Here is a 25,147-nt window from a genome sequence, read left to right as displayed (position 1 = left end):
CTGCTTGAGATTTCACATTACACATGTCTCTTAACAGCTTATTCACCTGTCATGTTTGTACACAGAGGGATAGTAGTTCAGGAAACAAATTCTAAAGAGCTCTTGAAACAACATTTGTTCTTTCAATGAGAATAAAAGTCAGAGGTTACAGGTTGTAAGTGCAGTAATGGGTCATGTGCAGGTCAGGAAAACTTGTCACGCTTTCTCCAATTTTCTAACATCTGTTTTTGCTTGTTTCCTACTCAAGTGTGTATACACACACATGCACATGCACAGGCACACACTGGACACAATGGTTCACAGTGGGGCTGCTTTATATTTTCAAAGTGACAGATGAATCACATCTAATAGGGTCACAGGCTTACTATATCACTAAGATGGTAAGATATTTTATCTACTCTTCTCTTATACATGTACAGACACACAAGTGCATCACATACTAGTATGAAAGACTATTATATAAGGAAAGTTATATTTATTTTATTTTTACTCTTAAAATTAGGGAAAGAAGTGCAGTCACAAAGTTTCTGGTGGATTGCCAGTCGAAAGTTTGGGAGTTATGGCACTCTAAAAGATCTGCTGCTCTGATTTCAGTCTGGTCTTATGTTGGACAATAATGGTGGACCGATGGTGAGCCCTATGGTAAAGGACATGCAGTGCATTGTAAGTGAGTAGTAGAAGTTTGTATTTGTATTTAGGTAACTAGTGTAACCGTTGGAGTAGCCTACACGTGTAATGTCTGCTGAATGTTAGGTATGAGTAAAGAATTTAATAGATGAATTTTGAATATGTTGGAGTGTGTTTAGGATTTTACCAGATTTTTTTTTCCTTTAATGAATTACAGTAAACTAACCGTGAGGTTATCAAAGCACGAACCGGGGTTTCATTAGCTTTCAAACTAATTAAGGATTGAAGCCAGGCAATGCCGTGAAGCTAATAAAGCATATGGTGGTATCTTTTCTTTAATAATGTAGAATGATAAACTGCAAAGTCTGGTTGGCAGGTAATGAAATTTCTTTTATTTCTTTGTTAGTCAGGGTTTTCTTTTTTTTTCTTTTTCCATTCATCACACCAAACCCATTTCATCAAAGACAATCATACCTGTATACCTGTACTGCCAGATAGAGTAACATTTCTAAAACAGCTCTGTATTAATACAACTAGCCTCCATAATCCATGACGACAGTAAACTGGACATCTCATTATCCAGCCAGTGCGCATGCGCGTCTGTGAATCAGTTCACGCGGTCGCGGCTGCTGCTCGCGTGCTGTATTTAAAAGACAGAGCGTCCGCGTGCGCGTAAACAAACGCACGGTGCCGCTTTCAGAGCGCGTTGTGTCGAGTCGACATGTCTTCTCTGAGAGAATAGTGTTCCTCTGTCGTGTCGGGAAAACAAATAAAGAAAACCCGTAGAGGCGAGAAGTAATGTTAGTTGTGTGTGTTTCCTTTGTGTTTTATTGAGAGATGTTAAGGGAGTTGGTGTGCGGCGCTGTGGCTCTGCTCCTGTACGTGAACACACTCGACGCGGATTTCTGCTACGATGACAGGTGAGCTGTTTCTCGTTTTTTTTTTTTCTTTTTTTTTTCTCCTTCTTTTTTGACAGCTCATTATTTAAGACTGATAGAGAACTGTTTTGGGCGTCACTTATTTCTCTCTCCACAGTGTTCGGCTTTGTGGTTTTCAAAAAGCCACAACGGTCGCGGTTTAAACGTTAATGTTACTTTGGTTACAAGTGCGCGCGTGTGATTAATGACCGTTGAGCTAGAGAACTTTGCCTAATCGTTTAAAAACACCTATATGGCTACAGATACAGGATTTTCCCCCACAAACAATATGTATAAGAATATGTCAAATCGATATTTTAACCAGAAGTAATCAAAAATCGAATTAAGACATGTGGAATATTCCTGTTTTAGTCAGACAGCAGTAATCTAATTATGGACCTTATTCTGAATAAGACAATATTGTGATTAAGGTGTTTACATGAGTTGCTTTTAGAAGATTCCTTTCATGTTCAGGTTTTACATGTTATAGAACATAGAGCGTTTAACATCACATGTCATTACGTCACCGCGCCACCCCGTCCGACGTTGACATACAGTTGGTATTCATTATGGTAACGTATACAGTTTTGGGTGTTTTTATTTTTAATTTTATGAACGCTTCAAGTGCAGTTAATTATTTGTCATGCTATACGTGCAAATAGACGACTGCTTGAAGCCGTGAGCTGCTCCGAACTTACTTACTATATTTCAGCTACTATATAGCAGGTAAGTACATGGTTTCGGACGCAGCTGTGCTCTCTTGTTTGCCGTCAAACGGTTGAGCACTGCCGTGTGTGATCGTGTCCTGTCGCAAAATGCGGTGAAAACTCCCACACGACGTTAATAGTGTGATTAAGGTGTGTACATGTCTATAATCCATTTCAATAATGTGACTAAAACAGGAATACTTCACATGTCTTAATTCAATTTGAGTATGATTTTAGTCGGATTAAGGTCAGCAATAATCGCTGTTTACATGCTAGTTTCTTAATCAGAGTATCATCTTTATCGGGTTAATAATTGCTCTCCATGCAAACGTACTGATAGACTGACATGTACACACCTTAATAAAACACAACCGTTTGACGGCAAACAAGAGAGCACGTCTGCGTCCTAAACAAGAGGGCATTGCTACTGTCTACATAAGTGCCCTACATAGAGTTTACCTCTTTTATGTGTCTAAAACCTGTATCATCATCTGTCTGCCTTACCTTGTTTTGTGGACGGTCCACAACATTAACAATCCATCCATGTATTTTCTGTACCGCTTATCCTACGCAGGGGCGAAAGGGAGCGTGGAGGATATCCCAGGGAACTCAGGGGACATGGTGGGGGACACCCTGGACAGGGTGCCAACCCATCGCAGGGCACAATCTCACACACATTCACTCACTACAGACAATTTGGAAATGCCAGTCAAAGCCTATCATGTCTTTGGACTGGGGGAGGAAACCAGAGTACCTGAAAGAAACCCCCGCCACACGGGGAGAACATGCAAACTCCACAGGGCAGCAGTGGGATTCAAACCCCCAGCCCTGGAGGTGTGAGGCAAACGTGCTAAACACTAAGCCACCATGTGTGTGAATGAAATGTAATCCCTGTAAATCCACCAATCTTGGTGAACTTCAGATACACATCACACCAGGACCGATCATAGTCAGCTGCTGTCCTGCTGCTGTTGTTTGCTTCTTTAGCTTTGCACTGGAGCTTAGGAGGCTAATGTAGCTATCAAATAATGGAATCTTGTAGCTACCATTCTAGTATTGTGAAAAACAGCAACAAATCATGTTTGTCAAGATTCATTCATTCATCTTCACTAACCACTTTAACTTGGTCTCTCCGGAGCCTATCTTGGGAGCAAGGTGTGAGAATTCACCCCAGATGATGCCAGACCATCACAGTGCACCGTGCAGACACACATTCACATTCTCATTCATTCCAAATGGCAATTTAGCATATTCAACCTGCATACCTGCAAGGTTTTGTACAGTAGGAGGCAACTGGAGAAGCTGGAGGAGACCTATGTAAACACTATGTAAGAACTTACGAAACTTCACACAGACAGTAACCAGGGTTACTAGTAGCTCAGGGTCAAATCTAGGACCATGGAGCTGTGAGGTGGCAATGCTTCCCACTGGTTTGACGGGACGCCTTTTGGAAAATAATCCCATAGCCACTGGATCTCTCACTAATCCCACTAAACTCCTGTGGCAAAACCCTGACTATTCAGTATGAGAACATCATCTCACCAGTCAAAATAGGATTGTTAAAATAGTGGCTTGGATCATATTAGCTTTGTACATGCTGTAACTTCAGGAAATAATGCTTTGAATATACAGTATTTATGCAAAAAACAAATTACAAATCAGTTCATACTGAGTACAGTACTACTGCAGACATACAGACATAGCTTTAACATTTTTACTTTCCATCATTGAGATCACTGAGTCTGTGTTCTACTCTATAAAAAGATCTAACCTTCACACTGACACTGCCATTACTAATACTGATTTGGCACAGTGTAGTATGTTGAACAGTATTAGAGTCAAGCTCAGTCATGTGCTGCATGTAAACTTGAACTTTTGCCTACAGCATAATAAAACCTCTCATTTTTCCATTATGGTGTGGTTTGGATTTGATTTGAGTCAGGAGTTGAGTGGCTTTATGATTCCCGTATCAATTCATTAAGCTTCTGTCCATTCACTGAACCAGAACATTTCAGGTGTAATAACTTGTGGGTGTGTATACATTTTTATCCTCTTCACATTTGGGTGTTTGGCTCTAAAATACATTATATTTTAGAAACATTTGGGACACTTGCCCTGGAAGGCACAGGTCAATATTTCCTGAGATGCAAGCTAACGATATATATATATATATATATATATATATATATATATATATATATATATATATATATATATATATAGCTATATAGCGAATGGGATTTCAGACAGGACGAACAGTCAGTAATGAGATCTGCATGTGCACATACACTCAACTTTTCATGTGCACAGTTAAGAACTATACTTGTTTTGGCAGCGTGAATGAATCTGGTATCAAATGTGTCCACAAATATGTATCAGGATCACATTACTATGCCTACAAAATGGCCATCTATTTGATAAAATATACTAGATAAGATTCCAGATTTAACTCCATGGAAGGTACAATTTTTGTTTTTAGGAAGATTTCTGATTGCTTTGCATTTCTGGCTGTGCTTCAAAAATGATGGTCTGTCATCCAGCAACACTACCGGACCAAGTTGATGACTTTTTTGTTCTGTTTTTAACCTACTTAAGAAGTTCTAATGGAGTTGGCAAGTTTCTTTAAAATACTGAGATATTTTCAAATCCCAAGTAAAGCTGCTTAATGTCCATGGTCCTGTCATCACAGCTGCTATTTATGAGCTGATATTAGAGCTTATTTAATGTACAGTGAGGGAGGGCGAAGCAGTCAGTTGAACTCATTCATTAAAAGACGGAGTGTAACATTTCCAACAGGATGAAGAAGACCTATTTCATCAAAATATCAGTTATTTTTCTGGAAGTCTGAAGCAGGAAAGCATAGTTTAGTCAGATTGGTCTATAGTGATGAAAGCTCAGATCCATGTGCCTAGCTGTGTTAATCTGAAGTGATGTGTGGTGTCAAATGTTTAAATTTATATCTGTAAATGCCTATTCATATGATATTGAATTATCTGATGAAATTTCTTTCATTTCTAAGGATTTTCTTGTAGTGCAGAAGTAATTGGTTATACAGTCAATTAAGATATGACAACTATAACTATATGATTCTTTATAAATACAAAGAACCATAAAATATTTAAATGAACTTTATTGTCTGCTTCTCTTCTAATATTAGAGAAGCATCACCCGATTTTACTTCTCAATATATTAGCAGTCTCTATCTGAAAGCATGGAAGCATGTTATTAACTGTAAATCTGCTATCCTCCATGCAGGGACAGATGCAGTGAAAGAAGAACAAGCATAGTTTTCTCAGACTGCAGTCTGTCTTAACAACTAACTGAGTTGCACTGCTCTTTTCCTGCTTTCTGGATATTCATCTACATTTCCCACAGTCTGGCTTCTCATTTATCAAATCATCAGCATGTTTCTGTCACTTGTAGACGAAAAAAAAAATCTACTAAGTCATTATGAAAAAGATGTAGTATCTCAAAATAGAGAATGTTCTCCAAGGTTCATATGAATCACTAAACAACTGCACACGCTTACAAAATACTAGATTATTAGAGTTTTGCTTTACATTATATTACTGAAAAAAATCAATCAATCAAAATCAATAAAAATGCCAAATGATATTGTGTTTGTTACAGCTGCTTATTTATAAGATACAGTTAAGGTGATTAATCAGTTATCTTTCAAATAGCTCACATGAATAACAGACTATTGACTAAAGAATTATTCAGATATTAGGGTATTTTGTTACAGCACTAGTTGAAAAACACAATATGAGCAAAACTGAATAAACTACACAGCAAAATCACAAGTGTTGATTTAACACCCAGAGTGTTGAATTTACACCCTACAATGTTTATACAAGTCCAAATGAACACTCTGGGTGTTAATGCAACGCTTAGTGGTTAGCATGTTCGCCTCACACCTCCAGGGTCTGGGGTTCAAGTCCCGCCAGGGCCGTGTGTGTGGAGTTTGCATGTTCTCCCTGGGGGGGTTTCCTCCAGGTACTCCGGTTTTCTCCCCCAGTCCAAAGACATGCAGGGTAGGCTGATTGGCGTGTCTAAAGTGTCCGTAGTGTATGAATGGGTGTGTGAGTGTGTATGTGATTGTACCCTGCGATGGACTGCCTGCCTGCTTTTCTGAGTTTTTCAGTTTGCTAGTTCATGTAGTCTGTACAGAATTCTGCAGAGGTTTTTTTTTTATTGTTGCAGCCAAAAATGTTAGATTTTTCAGTAGCTTTTTTTTTTGTCAATATGTGTGATGCAACTTGCAGAGTATTTGTGCTTTTTTTGTGGAAAACTTTGAATTGGCAAAATCGCAAAAGCACAAAAAATTTTGCAGTGATGTTTGTTGATAAATGCAACATTTTAGCTGTATTCATATTCGACGCACATGAATCAAAAAGGGCTTTGGATGAATGTGTGGGGACTGGTTTTAGGGCCATCTGTAACTAGTGTGTAGGTTACAAGCAACCACCATGTGTTTTAACAGTGCCGATCCGTCAGTCAGCGTGTCGGTGCCCTTTCAAGGCTCATTCTGCATTCCAGCCTAAAGCCAATAATAATGCACATCTGTGTGTCCGCTCTCTTTGCATGATGTACATTAATGCACTGATGTAATTGTTTTTATGCAGACACACTAAATACACTTAGAGTTCTGTCCCACCTTGATAAGTGTGTATGAAAACTGAACCTGTTTTAACTGCAATATATCACTGCCTTTGTCCTTCCTGCTTTCTTTGCTTTTCCCTTCATTGTCACTTCCTTTTCTCTTTCTGCATGGACATCCCCTCCAGAGCCACTTATCATGGCTCTCAAATCAATTTCTTGACATTATTTGCATTGTAAGCACATATCGATTATGGTATCCGTTTTCAGGAAAGGTAGCCCTGAGACAAGCATTTGTATTGAAAGGGAAGATGAGTTTTGTGATTAGTCAGAGGTAAACTTGCCTGACTCTTTCTTTCCCTCCTCCTCAATTTCCTTTGTTCACTGATATCACTGCTTCCCAAGTCAATACTGCCTAGCAGAGAGAGAGAGAGAGAGAGAGAGCGAGAGGATGATACTAATGAACATTCTAGAGCATTGGGCTTAGCCATGCTGACAAAAAAAGAAAGTCACTGACCAGCAGTATGTCTAATCAGCTCATGAATTGCTTTTCGGATCAGTATTCCAGACAGCTGCTCTCACCTCAGTAGAATAAAGTGGAGCTGATGAAGTGCTGCTTCACTGCCATGCCTCATTTCCTCTGTCGGTCATTCAAAGCTCAGGATATTCACCGGCTACAGCATGGGGTCAAGGGGAGCATTACAGGATGGACAATGCTGCTAGCAGTCGTATGTGCTCTCCAAAATTATTGGCACACTGTGTATATATATATATAGTGATACTTTGAGCTTAAACATACTGTTACCAGCCACTTTAATAGGAACACCTGTTCATTTATGCACTTATCCAATCAACCAAACATGAAGCAACAGCAATACAATGCAGAACTGTATAGTCGAAGAAAGGGAAAAATGTTCCCTTTGCTTTTTACAATTTTTAACTGTCCAGTTTTGGTGAGCCTGTGCCTACTGTAGGCTCAGATTCCTGTTATTGGCTCACAGGAGTGGAACCTGATGTGGTCTTTTGCTATTATGGCCCATCAGCCTTAAGTTTGTGCATTTTGAGATACTTTTCTGCTTACCGGGGTTGTAAAGAGTGGTTGTTTGGGTTACTGTAGCTTCCTTCCTGTCAGCTAGAATACACAAACCAGCCTGCCGTTCCTATTGAAGTAGCTGGTGAGTGTACAAGGACATTGTACAGTATCATTTAAGCATTTCTTTAAATAAACAACCATAAAATTAAGGAGAAAAAGTTTTACAATGTATGTGTCAAAATTATTGGCACCTTTACAATTAATTTTTGTGATGCCTTTACTGGAATAACAACAGTCTCTTCCTATAATGCCAAACAAGTTTGGAGAGTATTGTAGAAAACAAGAGGTAGAGAAACAAAAAAAAAAAGAAAGACAAAAGGAAAGCTGACTTTACAGAGGAAAATCAGCAACACCTGCAACTGGCAGGTCTACTTTCACTACAACATTTTTATTTTATTTTTTTTCGGGTCAGTAGATGTACCACAAGCACTAGCAGCTATATTAAGGTAGGGAAGGCTGAGAAATTATTGTATTACTGTGAGGTGCATAAAACAGAGAAATGCTAGGTATGGTGATGTGAACAGGAAAAAGGATTAAAAAGAAAAAAAAAGCATTTGTCATTGAGGAATAAAGAGTTTTTCTATTGATATGTAAAGTGCACATTGTTATTGCTGTATTAAGCAAGGCCATTTGAGTGTTTCTTACATTTTCCTATGATATGTATTACATGATAAAACACTTACCCAAATGATATAATTTTATAATCTTCAAATTTAAGAATCTGCAGAATGGAGTGTTTTTTTATGTTGTTTTTTTTCTGAAAAGATAGAGGGAGAAAAAAGTTTCAGTTTAATTTGATTAGTGCTTTTAACAAAAGACATCTGGAGGTTGATCCCTAAAGGCCATAAGCAGGTTCCTGCAGATGTTTTACTCACATAATAAGGCATAATGAAATGATCATAATCTCTTCACCAGATACCGTGTCATAGAATGTGGATTTCCATATTCATAATCCTTTTTGCTCACTATAAAAGATTATTTAAGGCAGTTGTTCTCAGTTTCCTATTAGAGAGAAAACCTCTACACTGTACATATTTACTATGTTTACTATACATAATCTAATCTAATTCAACTCACCTCATGATATATATATATATATATATATATATATATATATATATATATATATATATATATATATATATTAGGGATGTCACGATACCAAAAATCTAGTAGTCGGTATTGATACCACAAAAAGTATACGATACTCAATACCAAAGTCATGGTTAAAAAAGTAAACATATATTTTTTTTAAAAATAAAGTTTAAAACTCCTGGAGGACATCCTCCTCTGGTTGATACTGGCAAAGAGAGAGCGAGAGAGAGTGTGAGAGAGAGAGGGATATTTTAGTTATCAAACACTGTCTGACAGTGACTAATAACAAGTGCTCAGGTGCACTCCTAAATACATGCACACACACACACACACACACACACACACCCCTTATACTCTGAATGCAAGCATTAGTTTAAATTCACTGATATGGTGGCAGGCCAAAAAGATTTATTAAAAGCATGAACATTTGAATAATTATTAGTGACATTAGGCTACGTTTAGCTGACAGGACATGGGCTGAATGGCGATGCATGGTGGCCCATTAGGAGGTAGTTTATAACATTGCAGTGTGTTAGCATCATTAACAAATAACTGGCTATCGCAAACATTACATGCAGCATAACGTTAGCTGGCTTCACGGCCACAATGCCAGCTGCCTCAAACAAACATAATATAGGACCGTCTTTCAGGTGCTTCGCCAAATCCCGGGTGTTTCCTCGCTTTTTTTAAATGAACGATAGCCTCGGTTGCACACCGGAAACCGATACTAGCTTTCCTCTCTTTTCCTCTCAATGAGTCGGGGCGGAGCTAAACTTGTTAAGCTAAGCTAATCTTCTGTAGTGTTTCCCGTGTGCTTGTAGGCGTTCTTCTTCTTCACCAATTGTGGACCGACTAATACACTTACGCATATACGCTGCACCCTTCAATTCCGGAGGAACTGCAACCTCGGTACATACGGTACTTACGCAAATGCAGAAAAACAAGTACCATCACGTTTTAAGCATGTTGGTACCGAATTGGTACCGAAGTATCGTTCTCGTGACATCACTAATACATATATATACGCACACACACACACACAGTTGCAATCAAAATTATTCAACCCCATTGAAAATCAGGTTTATTGTCAAAACAGACTTTCAGCTGTTTGCAATGAACAAATCAAACAAAAGCCTGTGCTTTGGGGGTTTCCTCCAGGTATTCCGGTTTTCTCTCCTATTTCCAAAGACATGTGTTGTAGGCTGTTTGACATTTCCAAATCGTCTATGGTGTGTGAATGTGTGTACAATTGTGCCCTGTGATGTGTTGGCACCTCATTCAGGGTGTCCCCTGCCTTATGCCCCGAGTTCCCTGGGATAGACTCCAGGTTTCCCTATGACCCTCTGTAGAATAAGCGGTATGGAAAATGGATGGATGGATGGAATTGATACTGACATGTCATGACAATAAAACACAGTCCAGAGAGTGTGTAATGTATAACTGAAATACAAATACATATGAATTTGAATGATTCTATCTGTGTCTGGTATGTAAAAAAACACTGAATCTCACACCCACCCTGTGTCGGAGGTCTGCTCAGAAAGCAAACAGCAATCCAGATTTCCTCATCCCCAGCATTCTTTGGCTGGACACATATCACGCACATTCATTAATATTGTTCCAGGACCAAATAAGCTTTTATCATTCCACACTCCCACATTAAGAAAACAAACAAATGAAAGAAAGCTGTTCAGAAAGGAAAGAACAACACTGCACACTTCCCTCACTCTTCACATAATCTAGCAAGTGTGATTGAGGAAAATGAACCACAAATCTGTCGGAGCCATGCAGATTTCATGAGCTTGGTGAATGTTAGTCATATTTATGATGGTGGTATTTAATACAGGAAGCTGTATTTCCACTGCTGTCTCACAACACTATTGTTTACTACTCTGTGTGGATTATGCATGAAGAGTGATGACTGTTTCAGTCTGCTCTTATGAAAGAGGTTTATTGCAAGTGAAATAGTTTGCAAAATGGTGTTTGGGATATTTATGTATTAAGGCTGAGTGATATAGCAAAAATCATATCACAATACATTTTCAGGATGCACAACATAACAACATAACAGATTTTAATATCCAGTCAGCCACTTTTTGCTGTAACAGTACAGTCAGTCAATGTTATAGAGGTACATTCACAAAAAGCATAATGTGACCATTTATCGCCATACCAGTATTACAGCATTATGATTAGCTTGTGTGTGTATAACCAGAAATTGGATTAACATTTTAACATTTTAATAGTAGGCATTTAAGATGTGGATTGTGAGACAAACAACATCGCATACAACACAGAAAAAAAGTCATGCAAAATATATGGTGGCACTGTATGGTTAAAAATTTTCAAACCTTTCACACATCTCAGCGTATTCAGACGGATTAAACACTTGGCTCATGGCTGATCTAATATACGTGGATCATGATCTACCTCACATTCTGTCAACATGTAATTAATGTCATGTAATTGTACATGGTATTTGGAACATACTGTAATTTGGACTGCCATCATAAAAATAAATGCTCCACACATACAGATTCCTCTTCAGTAGAAGTACATAAAATTAATCCCTATATAACTTTATTCTAGGTGTTAAGAATTATGTACAGATCCAGAATGTGTCAGAGTGAACATACTGGTCTTTCTGTGTCAGTGATCAGATCAGCGAATGCATAAAAATTGACCTCACACTTTAAACGTTTGAAAAATTGGCAATGCCACTGATTTACATTAACCTGCCAGAATTATTTTGATAACAATAAGTATGATAAGTAAGGTCTCATTTCTTGACGTAAGTTAAGCATTATTGTAAAAAAACAAAAAAAAAAAAAAAAAAACAGGGAAAAACAGGAAAATACAAATTTAACCAGTAAACTAAGGGGCAAGAAATAAGAAAGATAAACTAAACTTGAGCAATATCGATATTGTGATTACATATCACCAGTATTTGTATAACAGTTACAAACTCTAAATGGAAGCATTTCAGTCCATTTTATATGGAACCTATAACATTAAAATAATTGCACTGAAATGCACTGAATTTTCCATCTTCCTTTCTTTTCCATGTTAAGTGATTGATTTTTGTAGATGTTAAGTACAAGTATAACTGAACTGACTGTTTTATAAGCTAACACTCCTGTTTGTTAACAGTACACAGTGATACATATCGTGTATATTCCCAATCCCTAATTAATGAATAAAAAGAAACAAACGTAAGCATACTGTGTAAACAAGATGCATTATGCATGGATCAAACGTATGTACAGATTAAACAGCATCGTAAATACAGAGTTGTAAGGGTGCATAAGAAAATAACACAAGGTCCACTAGAGGTTTACAATCCATTTTCTGTCAAGGGTTTTCCCTCCTGTATGTCACGTTAAACTGCAGACTGTTTATTCAGAGCAACATTAGTTTATACTGGTAGATATCACTGTGTGTGGCACGATATGTTAAGCAGAGACGTACAGTTTAAAGTTGAGTATTTTGGAAAGACTCGAGTGCTGGGTGTCACAACAGGATGTTGATTAATGCTCCAGCTTTCAAAATGGTTCTAATGGGTCACTTGAAGTGCGCACGCAGTCACTACTGCTACTCTGAATTTGCAGAGGATAACATGCAGAGACTCAGAAGGCGTTGCATGTATTAGTTGTTTATTTAGCACCATTAGTTACAATTTCAAACTCGTGCTGCTGGATTTGATCACTTATAAACTTAGCAAAAGTAAGAGTGGAAGTGTATTCAAATTAAAATGTGTGTTGTGTGTTTATTATTGGCTGTTGCTGTGGTGTTTAGTTAAGAACTAATGCCAGGCGTTATCCACGCACAGCACCACTGCTGTTTTTTTCCCTAATGCAACAGACTAACTCACTTTATAGTAACATGACATATAAGCTAATGGGCAAAATAGAATATTTTCATCAAGAAGTAATACTCATTTGGTGTGTAATCTGACACATGTTTGAATGAACCTGTCTGTGTGTGTGTGTGTGTAGTATTTAAGCAATATCTGGTCTGTGTATCATGGGCTGGTACTCCGGTGTGGACCCATAGCATGAGGGCAAACGTCGGCCTCTTACTTTCCCAGCATTGTGTTTCCAGCCCTCTAAAAACAAAGCATGCCATTCTCCGGCTGAATGACTACTCCCCTGAGATATGTGATGGAGACTGAGTGTGTCAGGCAAAACTACTCCACTTTTGTGCCATGCCACTCCCTTTGGAGTACGTAATGCATTACAATAAATGCAATGCACTGGGTAAAGGTCTGTTCATGCACAGTTTTGAACCCACTGTGCTTCATTCTGCCCATTCCTCATAGGATCTGTAGGCCTTCATGTGATTTCCTTATTGCTGTTTGATCAGATTGGCTGTAAATGAGTAAATGAAGTCATTTTTGAGTTGGGAGTCAGCTAAAGCAGCTGTCAGAGTGCACATATAAGAATGTGAGATTGTATTATGTAGAATATCAGTTACATACATATGAATCCAGTACAGAGACAGGAAATCTATAGGAAATGTTGTTTTCTAGCACTAAAACTCAAAAAGACAAATGAACACATTAAGCTTCATTGTATGTTTGTTGATGAAGGCTGTTTTGTTTGCCCTCTATTTGTTGGTTAATCATCTTGGTTAATCACGATTCTGTGTAGGATAAGCGGTACAGAGAATCGATGGATGTTGTACATTTTACTGTACTTTTAGGGATAGGTATAGCCAATCCTGAAAATGATTAATGATTGAAAATACAAATTCAAACATAAATAGTAATTTCTAATACTGTATACCATTTTTGAATAGCTAAAAATAAAAACCACGCACACTATAAACATGACAGTTGATTCTTACCCAAATATTAACGTGAGCATAGGTTGAAACATGAAATCTGTAGCACATTTAGATTTTCTGGCTTTATTTCTGCTCTGCTTTGGCAACTACAGTCAGAATGTCCCAGTGAGATTTATAACTGCTGGGGCACTGCTGAAGTAGTAGTACAAGTTAAAAATATAGCGTTTGTGTATATTATGAGTCTAGATTGCACAATAGAGGATGAATATTGAATACGGTATGCTTTGTGCTTCTTTATTATAGACTCACTGTGTAAGGCTGGTGAACTTTTCCCATCATGTCTATATTTGTCATTTACCTTTTCCCCATTTTCTTGTTCATGCTCTCTTTTGTACTGCTCTTATATTTTATATTGTATTGCCATATTACCCATACCTAATTGTATGCCTTATTTTTGTGCTTGCGTCATGATCACAAAAATAGGCTTTTGAGAGCTCTTTGAGTCTGAGTACAGGGCCTTGTCTGTGCTCTATTATGTTAGACCACGTATTAATCATGTAATGAGGGACATTTTCACCGCTAGTGTTCTGTGTGGGCGGTAAGAATCGAGGGAAGTGTTTAGAGGGAAGATGCCCCTATAAGTACGACCTGTCTTTTTTGCCAAAATGGGCCACACTAGAGTGTTTTTCCTCTCTTCTCTTACCTTCTCTATGTCCTACCTTTCTCTCCCTTTCTGCAATAGTCGTGCTATCAAAACCAATCCAGATCTCCTGCCTGAGACGCCTTGGACCAACGTACTGTTCAGCGACTTCTGGGGCACTCTGCTCACTCACAGCGGCAGCCATAAATCCTTTCGGCCACTCTGCACACTCTCTTTCCGCCTCAACTATGCTCTGGGAGGCCTAGAGCCGCGAGGCTACCACTTATTTAATGTGTGCCTGCACTGCTGTGTCACAGCTCTGTTCACTGCACTTTGTGACCTCCTGTTAGCCGGAGGATCCTGGAGTCTGCTGGCTGGACTTCTCTTCGCCTCTCACCCAGTGCATACTGAGGCAGTAGCGGGACTGGTAGGACGTGCAGATATGGGTGCTGCCCTGTGCTTTCTGCTCTCCCTACTCTGCTACAGGTGCCACTGCAGGCTCCGGCCACACGCTGGAAATTCGTGGTGCATGAGGTGGAGAGTGCAGGCATGGCTGGCTGGTAGCCTGATTGCTGCAGCAGCAGCCATGTTGTGGAAAGAGCAGGGGGTGACCGTCCTGGCCGTGTCAGCTGTCTATGACATCTGTGTTGTCCACCGCATGCAACTGTATCATGTGCTAGCAGTCCTCCTTAAGGTGAGTATAAATATTATACTGTTCTGTGAATCTTTGCCCTGCCTAAACAGAAAGACGCATCTTCCTAAACAGGAAGATGCAAGCTGCTCGCCGTATGAAGGCAAATAGTAATACTGTGTGTGTGTCAATATAAATATGAATAGATATCCTTACCATCTTATTAAACAGACTAACTAACACTTCCATTCCCCCAAACAATCAACTCTTTCAGAGAAAACATTTTGGAAGTTTGGAGTTTATTGTCTTTTCCATTTTGGTTTGTGAACAGTTCTCCTTGTGCCCTAGCTTCCTCTGGATTCTGTGGAAGCTTTGCACCTAAAAGCAGTTACAGGATTTTTATTGAAGGAAAGGTTTCTTACTACTACTGTAAATAGGAATCAACATCCAATCAAAGACAAGAGACGCATATTGCTGTAGCCTGTTTAGGTGTTAACCTTGGATTTATCTATTGAACTTAAATCCTGCTTTTTCGACAGTTGCTTCCACCCTTTTTTTTTTTTTTACGCAATGAGCACACTGACCACACCTCCGTCTGGACATGCCAGCCATGCATTTGGTGCCACTTCATCTGGAGTTTTTATCATGTCTACTGTACCAGTCTGTCTGGTTATACGTACACTTGAGGACCACGTCATAGGTGATATCCCAGGCTATTGTGAGATTGTAGCCAGAAGAGTATGGGAACACAAACACATTGTGAGAGAGAGAGGTGCTGTGAGGAAATAAGTAGGGAAGGAAAGTCTTCTTTTTATCTCGTTCTTTCTCCTGGCTGGCCTGGTTTCTTAGAGTTTCTAGACTCCTGCTTGAAATTAAATTAAAAAAAAAAAAAAAATCTATGAAGTTTCCAAAGTTTTTCAGTAATGGTTCTTCCATGTTTGTATGTTGCATACAATTTATTTCTATTATCACACTCACAAGAAGAGACAAGACGCTCTCACAAAGACACAATTTAGGAAACAAAATTGGCTTGCCTCATTGATTTTCACCATTATCAGGTTTGATTTCATTTGACCAGACTGCATTCAAAAAATAAGATGTAGATGTAGCTTGGTCTGACTCTCAAAACGTTCAAACCAATTTATAGAAAGAAGTCCATTTTTAATCCCATCAGCAGTCTAAAAGGCTTGGATGAGACCAAGCCCAAGCAGCAGATAGAATAAATTATTTCTGATCATTAATTTTTCAATCTGATTCAGTCAGGTCAACATTATGCTTCATTACTGCAATAAAATTTGTCACTCTCACTTAAACTTGTAAATGTCAAAAGAAGAAGAAGATAAGAGAGAATGAAAGGGCCTGTTATTTTTCTCATTTGTGATATAGTCAGAACAGTGTGAGTGAGAGTACAAGCAAAGCATTGACTTAATTGAGTGGAAGCATTTTTGGGAGAGGAGTTGATATTCATATTTCCACTTTCATATTTTCCAGAGGAAAAATACAACCCTGCTGGTAAGCCTGGCTTGGCTGGCTGGTTGGGGAGCAGTCCTGTTGGCAGTTCGACTGTACTGGATGGGCTGCAAGCCGCCACAGTTCTCCAACTCAGACAACCCAGCAGCTGATTCACCTCACCTCCTCACCAGAACACTCACCTTCTTGTACCTGCCACCTGCCAATGCTTGGCTCCTTCTCTTTCCACACACCCTTAGCTTTGATTGGTCTATGGATGCCATACCACTAGTCACAAACATTTCTGATTGGAGGAACTTGTGCTCATTGGCATTTTACACAGGTTTTGTGCTGCTTGCTTGCTTTGGCTTAAGAAGCAGAGATTCTGCCACTTTCCAAATAACCAATGGAAAATCCCATACCATGAATGGAAAATCTCCGGTTAATGGGCACGGCCTGCATTTTTCTGACATCAATGATAAACATGGCAACAGCCACCACCACAGTGGCTTAACTTCATCAGAAGTTTTTGTCAGCGCCCAGAATGGGTATGCCAAACCCCTTCATACTGCTACTCACACATCACTGCCATCCAAAGAGAACATTGTGGTCTTCTCACTTGGTCTGCTGGCTTTGCCTTTTCTCCCTGCCACCAATCTGTTCTTCTATGTCGGCTTTGTGGTGGCTGAGAGGGTTCTCTACATCCCCAGCATGGGCTTCTGTCTACTAGTGACACTTGGGATTAGGTCCATGTTTGTAAAAATGAGGCGGAGAAGCTCCAGGGCACTGCTTGTTGGCTGTGCTGCTGGACTTGTCCTGCTTTACAGCCTCAGAACAGTGTGCAGGAACCAGGACTGGCAGAGCGAAGAGATGCTCTACAGGTCTGGCATCACTGTTAACCCCGCCAAAGGTAAAACACTGGAGATTATGTTCAATGATGTACTTTAATCTCAGCAAGTCATTGAGAATGTTTCCAATGATATAAAGTAAAAAGCTTATTTAAAATGAAGAACTGTTTGAGATACCCAGTCTAGCAATTAATAACTCTAAGCAATTAAGCAATTAATAACTCTAAGCAATTAAAATAAATGTTCTGTCTTTTAGCTTGGGGTAATCTTGGCAATGTCTTGAAGACCCAGGGTAAAGTGGTAGAAGCAGAGGAAGCATACAGAAGTGCCCTATACTACCGTGGCAACATGGCTGACATGCTCTACAACCTGTGAGTCATCTATCTGGCATGCAAACTCAATAATTTTGACTTTCTCCAGCAACAAGTGATGAACAAGTTAAATAAAGGGCTAAATAAAAGGATAGATTAATAACTAAACCAACTGTGTGAAATGTTTGGTATTTAAGCATTTGGAGGCCCTTCTTGTATAAATGATATTGTAAGCGGGGAGCACAGTGGCGTAGTGTTAGCATGTTTTCCTCACACCTCCGGGGTTGGGGGTTTGAATCTTGCCTCCGCCTTGTGTGTGCAGAGTTTGCATGTTCTCCCATGCTTTTGGGGGTTTCCTCTGGGTACTCCGGTTTCCTCCCCCAATCCAAAAACATGCACTGTAGGCTGAATCTGACAGTTAACAATATGGTTTTCCATCTGAGCTGTATTAATATATCACCTCTCTTACACCCAGTGTCTCTTTACAATTCAAGAAAAAAAAATGCATGAAATACAAGCAAAAATGTAATAACTAACAAAAGACTCAAAACCCCAAAATGTTCTGTTAAGGCCTCACTGTTCCAAGTTTTTAATAGTCAGTCCCACTACAGCATACACAATCAGCTTGCCTACAGAAGAAAAGGCTGTGCTTGTGTCAGGCAGCACTGTGTGACTGGCTGTCATTTTGACAGCTAGTTAGTGAGCAGCTGTAATATTTTACCTGTAAAGAAAAAAAAAAGTTGTTTCCTCAGCACTTTTGAATCCCTGCAAATGCTGAAGCTTTTGCTACATCTCATGTTTGTTTTAGCTCAGACTCTGCTGACACCGTCATTTTTTTCTTGCTAGCTCTATAAACATTTTTTTTTCGTTTGGCTACAAACATTTTCTTTGGCTTGAACCACTGGCAACAAGTGAAAATGTTGGGGGTAGGGGTTGAATTCTTAACCACTGATAACTAACAAATTCTCTACCATTGATAACTGATAAATCCTTAACCTTATGAAAACTGATACATGCTTAACAATTGATAAGTGATAAATCTTTAACAATTGATAACTGATAAATGCTTAACCACTGATTAATAAATCTTTAACCTTTTGATGAGTGGTCCAACTCCTTACCCACTGAGCCACTACTGCCTCTTTAATGCCTAATGTTGTAGGGTTATAATGTCAGTCATACTACAGTATAAACGTGCATACATAATGACATATGAGTCTGAACAAATTTGCAGCATATGAGTTCACAGCTCTGACTTTGAATATTGAAAGAGCTCTATTTTAAAATGGTTTTCTCTATGCCTCGAGATAGAAACAAATAGAAAGTCAACTGGGAGAATGAGTGGGAAAAGAGGGAAAATGGTTGGTTGTATTCCACCTAAGGGTATTATCTAAGAAATGTCATTTGTGGACATATCCCTTGCTTCCATTAAATGAAAAGAGGCAAAAACCCACCGTTCAGCTGTTATACAGAGTCCCTCTGTTTATACCCCTCCCTAAGTAGGAAAATCAATGAAGAAAATACAGTGTAGATTTTTTTTTCAACAAGTATGTCCTTCTCAGATTCTCGGCAGCTGCTATATATAATATAAATAAATAATTAGAAATAATAAATAATAAATTATTATAAATAATATAAATCTAGCTGCAGATAACAAACAACAAATTTCACTAAGCAGAGCCCATATGGGACATGATCTTTTTATGTCCTAATATATAAATGTACTCACTTATCCATTTCTAAAGCCCTTACTGTGCTGTTGTTTCAGCTGTACTGGTATGTAATCGATGTTCTGTGTCCAAATGTTGCCCTCATTAGTTGTCTTCTCTCACTCAGCGGTCTGTTGCTGCAAGAGAGTGAACGTTTCTCTGAGGCTCTGGATTACTATAAACTGGCCATCCAAAGCAGACCGACTCTGGCATGTAAGCTTAGTCTTTCCTACTAGTTATACCAAAAGAGACCATTACTGAACTGAAATGGCAGAATTATTGGAATAAACAATAATAATTTGCTATATACATCCAACTGAGAACATGAAACAGTACACTACGGGAGAACTTCTCATGTCTGAGAGAACTTTAAACAAACTGTGAAGTGTATTCAATTCTGGTTATCTGTCTAATTGCCTATTTGCTCTGTCCTTTATGTGTTGTCTGTCCTCAACAGCGGCATATTTGAATACTGGCATTATACTGGAGTCTGAGGGAAATGTGGAAGAGGCCAAGCGCACATTTCAGAAGTGTGCCAGCATCCCAGATGAGAACCTGAAGGACCCTCATGCTCACAAAAGTGCAGTCACTAGCTGCCTGTACAATTTTGGCAAGCTGCTCCATGAACAGGGTCAGCAAGAGGTAGCCACTACACATTACTGGCTTGCTTATGATACCTCAATACTTATGATAAGTTTTACAGTAAATCTCAAAGCAGAGCAATCGGGTGGGGGTGGGGGGGGTGGGGGGGGTCTAAAGTTTCAGCCGTTGGTTGGAAGTGGCTAGGATGAAGGACCCAGTCTGAAAAGTCTAACAAACAATTATGAAATTAACCGATTATCTCAAAAGCAGAGTGTGTAAATGTAGATTTTCATTATTCTCTATGCATCCTACAGCGTTCAGTGCCAAAACATTGCATTATTTCACATTTTGTACTGGTTCAACCTTTTTATCTGCTTTCCTATTTGCCCATGTTCTGGATTCCACAGGAAGCCCTGTCCATTTATAAAGAGGCTGTGAAGAAGATGCCTCATCAGTTTGCACCACAGAGCCTTTACAACATGATGGGTGAGTGGAGAGTGGGATTGTTTCGCCACTGCATTATCTCATCACCAAATTTCAGGGGTACTAAGAAAAAAAACCCAATTTTATTCTGTTTTTGGAAATGAATTTTGATTTTCAACGATGCTATAGTCATCTGTAGCTGGAAGTACATGAAAGCACATTTGGCTCTGCTCTCATGTGTTGGGAAGAATAGCGTAGTCCTGCTTGTAATTGAGCATTCATTTGTTGGAATGAAATTAGCCTGGAATTACATCCAGCTGTCCATCACAGAGAAAATCTGGCAGATTTTAATTTTTATTCTTATTTTTGATAGCTGTATTTTGTGGTCGAATAGACTACAAGAATCTCAAATCTGTGTCAGAACACAAAGGGCTTTTGCTTGTGTAGGATTGTAGGCTTAGCTGAAATGCCACCTAGTGTTGGTGGACAAAAATGAATTCACCAAAATAGTGTTTCATATTTTCTCATTAGATTTTCCTGCTGATTTCCCTGATTTGAATGCCATCTTTAACCCAGAATTAACTGCCACAACAAATTTAAGATCAAACACTGGGATTTTAGTGTTACGTTCAGATTAATAAAAGATTGATTTCACATGTTGCCATTAGAGATGATAGATTACTGTTTAAAAACTGAGTAAAATCTATAGATTACAATATATGTTTAGAACTCACAAGCAAATTCAGAACTTCACAGACGAATCGATTTTTTTTTTAAAGGCAAAGAAAAGGGAACCTGTACTTAGTTATTTTAAGGCATCAGTGATGCATCATACTTAAATACATTTACTCATACAACTCTTACAGTTCCTCACACTTATTCTTGCACTGTGTACTGTTGTCACAGGCAGCATTTAACAAGACAGTGTTCATCTATTCTCTCTATATATGTTGGTTTGCCTTTATAATTTGGTTGTGAACCCCTCAGGTGAGGCCTATATGAAACTAAATAAGTTTGAAGATGCAGAGCACTGGTACAGAGAGTCACTTAAGGCCAAACCAGACCACGTCCCTGCCCACCTGACATATGGCAAGTTGCTATCTATTATGGTGAGTTACCCTGGCAAGCTTTCTGTGCTCTTTATGAAGATGTGCTAAATTGAAATAAGATATCACATCTGCTACCAGTAAGCAGGCGTGATGGGCATTACTCCTCAACCTCAAGCAACCACAGATATTTGCCAGGGAATTTATACTTCAGGGAACTGATGTAGATAAATGTACTGTAGCAGTTTGAGCTGTAGAAATAGGCCTTGCAGGGGGAATCAGACAGTTACCGTCTGTTTATAATGGGATTTTCATTTCACAGTGATTGACAAATGAGAGAAAACACTGAATGTAGCGTACCATTTTTCTTCAAGTCGAGATGATGTGCTGTGTGAAAGCCTTTGTGTGTGGCTCAACCGTATGTATGTGGCTTTTGAATAATAGACGGACTGTTATTGTTTTGTTATGCTACATTTGCTTAACTTTGCAAAATGTATTATTTTTAAATACATAGCACCAAAAAAAGACGATTTAGTATCTGACGCTGGTATAAAAATCATCATCTTGATTTGGCCTTGGTCTTGTTTTTATAATGTGTGTGTATTTATTTATTGATTGATTTTTACATGTGTGAATATTATAATGTAATCTCATTGTCAGGGTCATAAAACTGAGGCAGAGCATTACTTCCTGAAGGCAATAGAGCTGGAGCCCACCAAGGGGATGTGTTATATGCACTATGGTAGGAGTGTACATAGAGAACACCGCTTTAACTCTTTTACATCTATACACTACTAATAAGCATAGACATACAGAATAAGGTCCGTGTTTTCATTCCAAAAATCATCCTTTCTCTTTATGAACCACGTTTCATCAGCACAGGCTCTGTATCATGACATTTCTTTTCAAAACACAACACTAATTTGGATGTAATTAGGATTATACTGTTTGTTATGAATTTATACAAAACAGCCCAGAATATTTCAGTTCCAGGCCCTAACACTGCATATGTGGAAAAGTTCAAGGGAGACGAATACTTATGCGATGTACTGTGTGTGGTATGCATGTTGTTTTTAGGTTTGTGTCTAACTCTGTCAGTTATTCCTTCTTGTCATATCAGTACTGGATGCTGTTAAACTTTTCTCAGGATCTCTCTCTCTCACGCTGTCTTTCTGTCTGTCTCTCAGGTCAGTTTTTGGTGGAACAGTCTCGATTAGGAGAAGCTGCTGTGATGGCTGAGAAAGCTGCTGAACTGGACAACACAGAATTCGATGTAGTTTTCAGTGCTGCTCACATACTCAGGTGTGTGCATGTGAGAGATGATGCTCAGCTGTTTGACACCGAAGGCAGGAAGATGTATTGGTTTGGTGTTATTGGTGATGTTTGGCTGCAAGGACATGGACTCATGGGGATGAGGAACATCTTCGTGGTCTTATAAGATCTGTTTATTACTTGTCAGTTTTCCTAATGTAATATAGCTGAATATCACAGTGGTTTTTCTAGATCTTTCTCGAGCCATTTGCCCAACCTTATACCTGATCTTCTCTTGAGCTAGTGTACATGTGACTGACCAGCAAGCACAAATAGTGTATACCTCCTGATACACAAACACTTATTAATGACGTGTTATCTGTCCTTGCTTCTACTCTCCAGACAGGCAAGTCTGAACGAGGCAGCTGAAAGGTATTATGGGAAGGCAGCAGACCTTAGACCAGATGTAAGTACACTTGAGCCGTTCTTCAACACTCATTGAAGTTGCTACATTATACCAAGTATTTCAGTGTGTACTAGTCTAGATGTTGTCTAGATAAAGCTATTTATTCTCTGTTCTATTTATCATCCTTCAAACACATTACACTTTAGAATTCAATTTATTAACTGTAATGTTCTATACAAAATATGGTTGGCACAGAATTAGATGTGAAATGTAAAAGTGCTCTCTCTCTCTCTCTCCCTCGCTCTCTCTGTCTCTCTCTTTCTATGTCTCTCTCTTTCTATGTTTCTCTCAGTATGCTGCTGCTCTGTTGAACCTCGGGGCCATCCTCCATCTTAATGGAAAGCTTGTGGAGGCCGAGGCCAAGTACTTGCGCGCGCTGCAGCTCAAACCTGACGAACTGATCACGCAGTCCAATTTGCGCAAACTCTGGAATGTCATGCACAAACGAGGCCTGAAGAGCGTGGGGTCATGAGCATACTTTCTATCCCAAGCTCTGTAAAGCAGATACATTTGACAGTGAGGATTTGAGGCTTGCGAGCCTCTAGTGTTGAGAGGTTTAGTAATCTGATTCAGCACCACAGCACTGATTTAGAGGAGAAGGAGCTTGCATGGGCCCCTGTGGGAACACTGAAATAAACAGGTACATGGTCAGGGAACATCCTTGCCTTTATGAATGGCCAGAACCAGTACTGGTGTGAGTCACAGGGCATCAAATTCACCTCCAGGAACCTACAGTGTGATGTCTGCACTGCAAAATCAAATGTGTTAGTTGTGCTTTTTTTATTTGGGAAATAAATTTGCATTACTGAAGTTTGAACTGTGTGAAGATCACGAGCTTAAGTAAAATGTCCTGAAGCAATGACTATCATGAAGAACATTCCACAAAATGAAAGAGAAATTGTTTGGAAGTGTCTTATTGTATAGTGTTTTATAAAGTAAATTTATAAAGGTTTATAAAGTACATGTTAATTTATTACAGTGTTCTGTTTATTTTTCACTTTTTCACAATGTCTGTGAGTGATTTATCTGAGAATCTCCTTGGAAATTCTCTTGGTTATTTATCCTGCTGCTTTATCTTATACATTTTGTAATTGTACAACCCTAATTCCAAAAAAGTTGGGACGCTGTGTAAAATGTAAATAAAAACAGAATGCAATGCTTTGCAAATCTCATAAACCCATATGTTCCTCCAGCTGTTTCTCTTAAGTAACACTTACTTTTCCAGCCTTTTGTTGCCCCTGTCCCAACTTTTTTGAGACATGTTACAGTCACCAAATTCAAAATTATCTTATTTTTTTCTTAAAATGGTACATTTCCTCAGTTTAAACATGTGATATGTTTTCTATGTTCTATTGTGAATAACATATGGGTTTATGAGACTTGCAAATCGTTGCATTCTGTTTTTATTTACATTTTACACAGTGTCCCAACATTTTTGGAATTGGAGTTGTAATTTTATTATTGATATACTGTAGCTTATATGTTACATGGCCAAAAGTGTGGACTATGTGGACTCTTGATCATTTTGGAACATGGCTCTGAGGATTTGCCTAGTGTTGAATATTTAGCTAATATTGTTGCCATTTCTTTATGGATATCACTTGGTGCACAGTGGGAATTGTCACGCTAGAACAGGAAAAGGGTTTCTGTAAACTGTTGCCAGAAACATGGAAGCACACAATTCTTTAAAATGTGATTGTATGCTCCAGCATTAAGATTTTCCTTTACTAGAATTAAGGGTCTTGGTCAAACAGCCCCTGTTCAGTTTTTCTCCTCTACCAAACATTACAGCTTGCGCTATGCATTCAGACATCCACTTGCCTGATCTGATGCACTGTTATCAGTGGGTGTGGCTGACACACCCACAGTACTGCGTTCTTCAGATTTTTGGCCATGTAGTATATAAGTAGTTCTTGGATTACACATTTGAACAAAAAGGCAATAAAAGTACATGCTGAATCCCGAGAA

General features: G+C 38.8%; 1 protein-coding gene across 1 annotated transcript; it reads left to right on the top strand.

Annotated features, from left to right (window-relative positions):
* The first annotated feature begins 1,263 nt into the window (after positions 1–1,263).
* Positions 1,264–25,147, top strand: tmtc2a (transmembrane O-mannosyltransferase targeting cadherins 2a). The gene is made up of 12 exons (XM_017494764.3): positions 1,264–1,547; positions 14,566–15,157; positions 16,586–17,453; positions 17,648–17,762; positions 19,539–19,624; positions 19,869–20,053; positions 20,401–20,479; positions 21,404–21,525; positions 22,123–22,204; positions 22,650–22,764; positions 23,116–23,179; positions 23,472–25,147. The coding sequence occupies exons 1-12, from the start codon at positions 1,465–1,467 to the stop codon at positions 23,649–23,651; spliced, it is 2,571 nt and encodes an 856-aa protein (XP_017350253.1). The 5' UTR covers positions 1,264–1,464; the 3' UTR covers positions 23,652–25,147.

The sequence above is a fragment of the Ictalurus punctatus genome, chromosome 19 (genome assembly GCF_001660625.3).
Source record: "Ictalurus punctatus breed USDA103 chromosome 19, Coco_2.0, whole genome shotgun sequence".
Lineage (NCBI taxonomy): Eukaryota > Metazoa > Chordata > Actinopteri > Siluriformes > Ictaluridae > Ictalurus > Ictalurus punctatus.
Note: the sequence above shows the minus strand (reverse complement) of the source record. Positions and strands in the feature narration are given on the sequence as shown.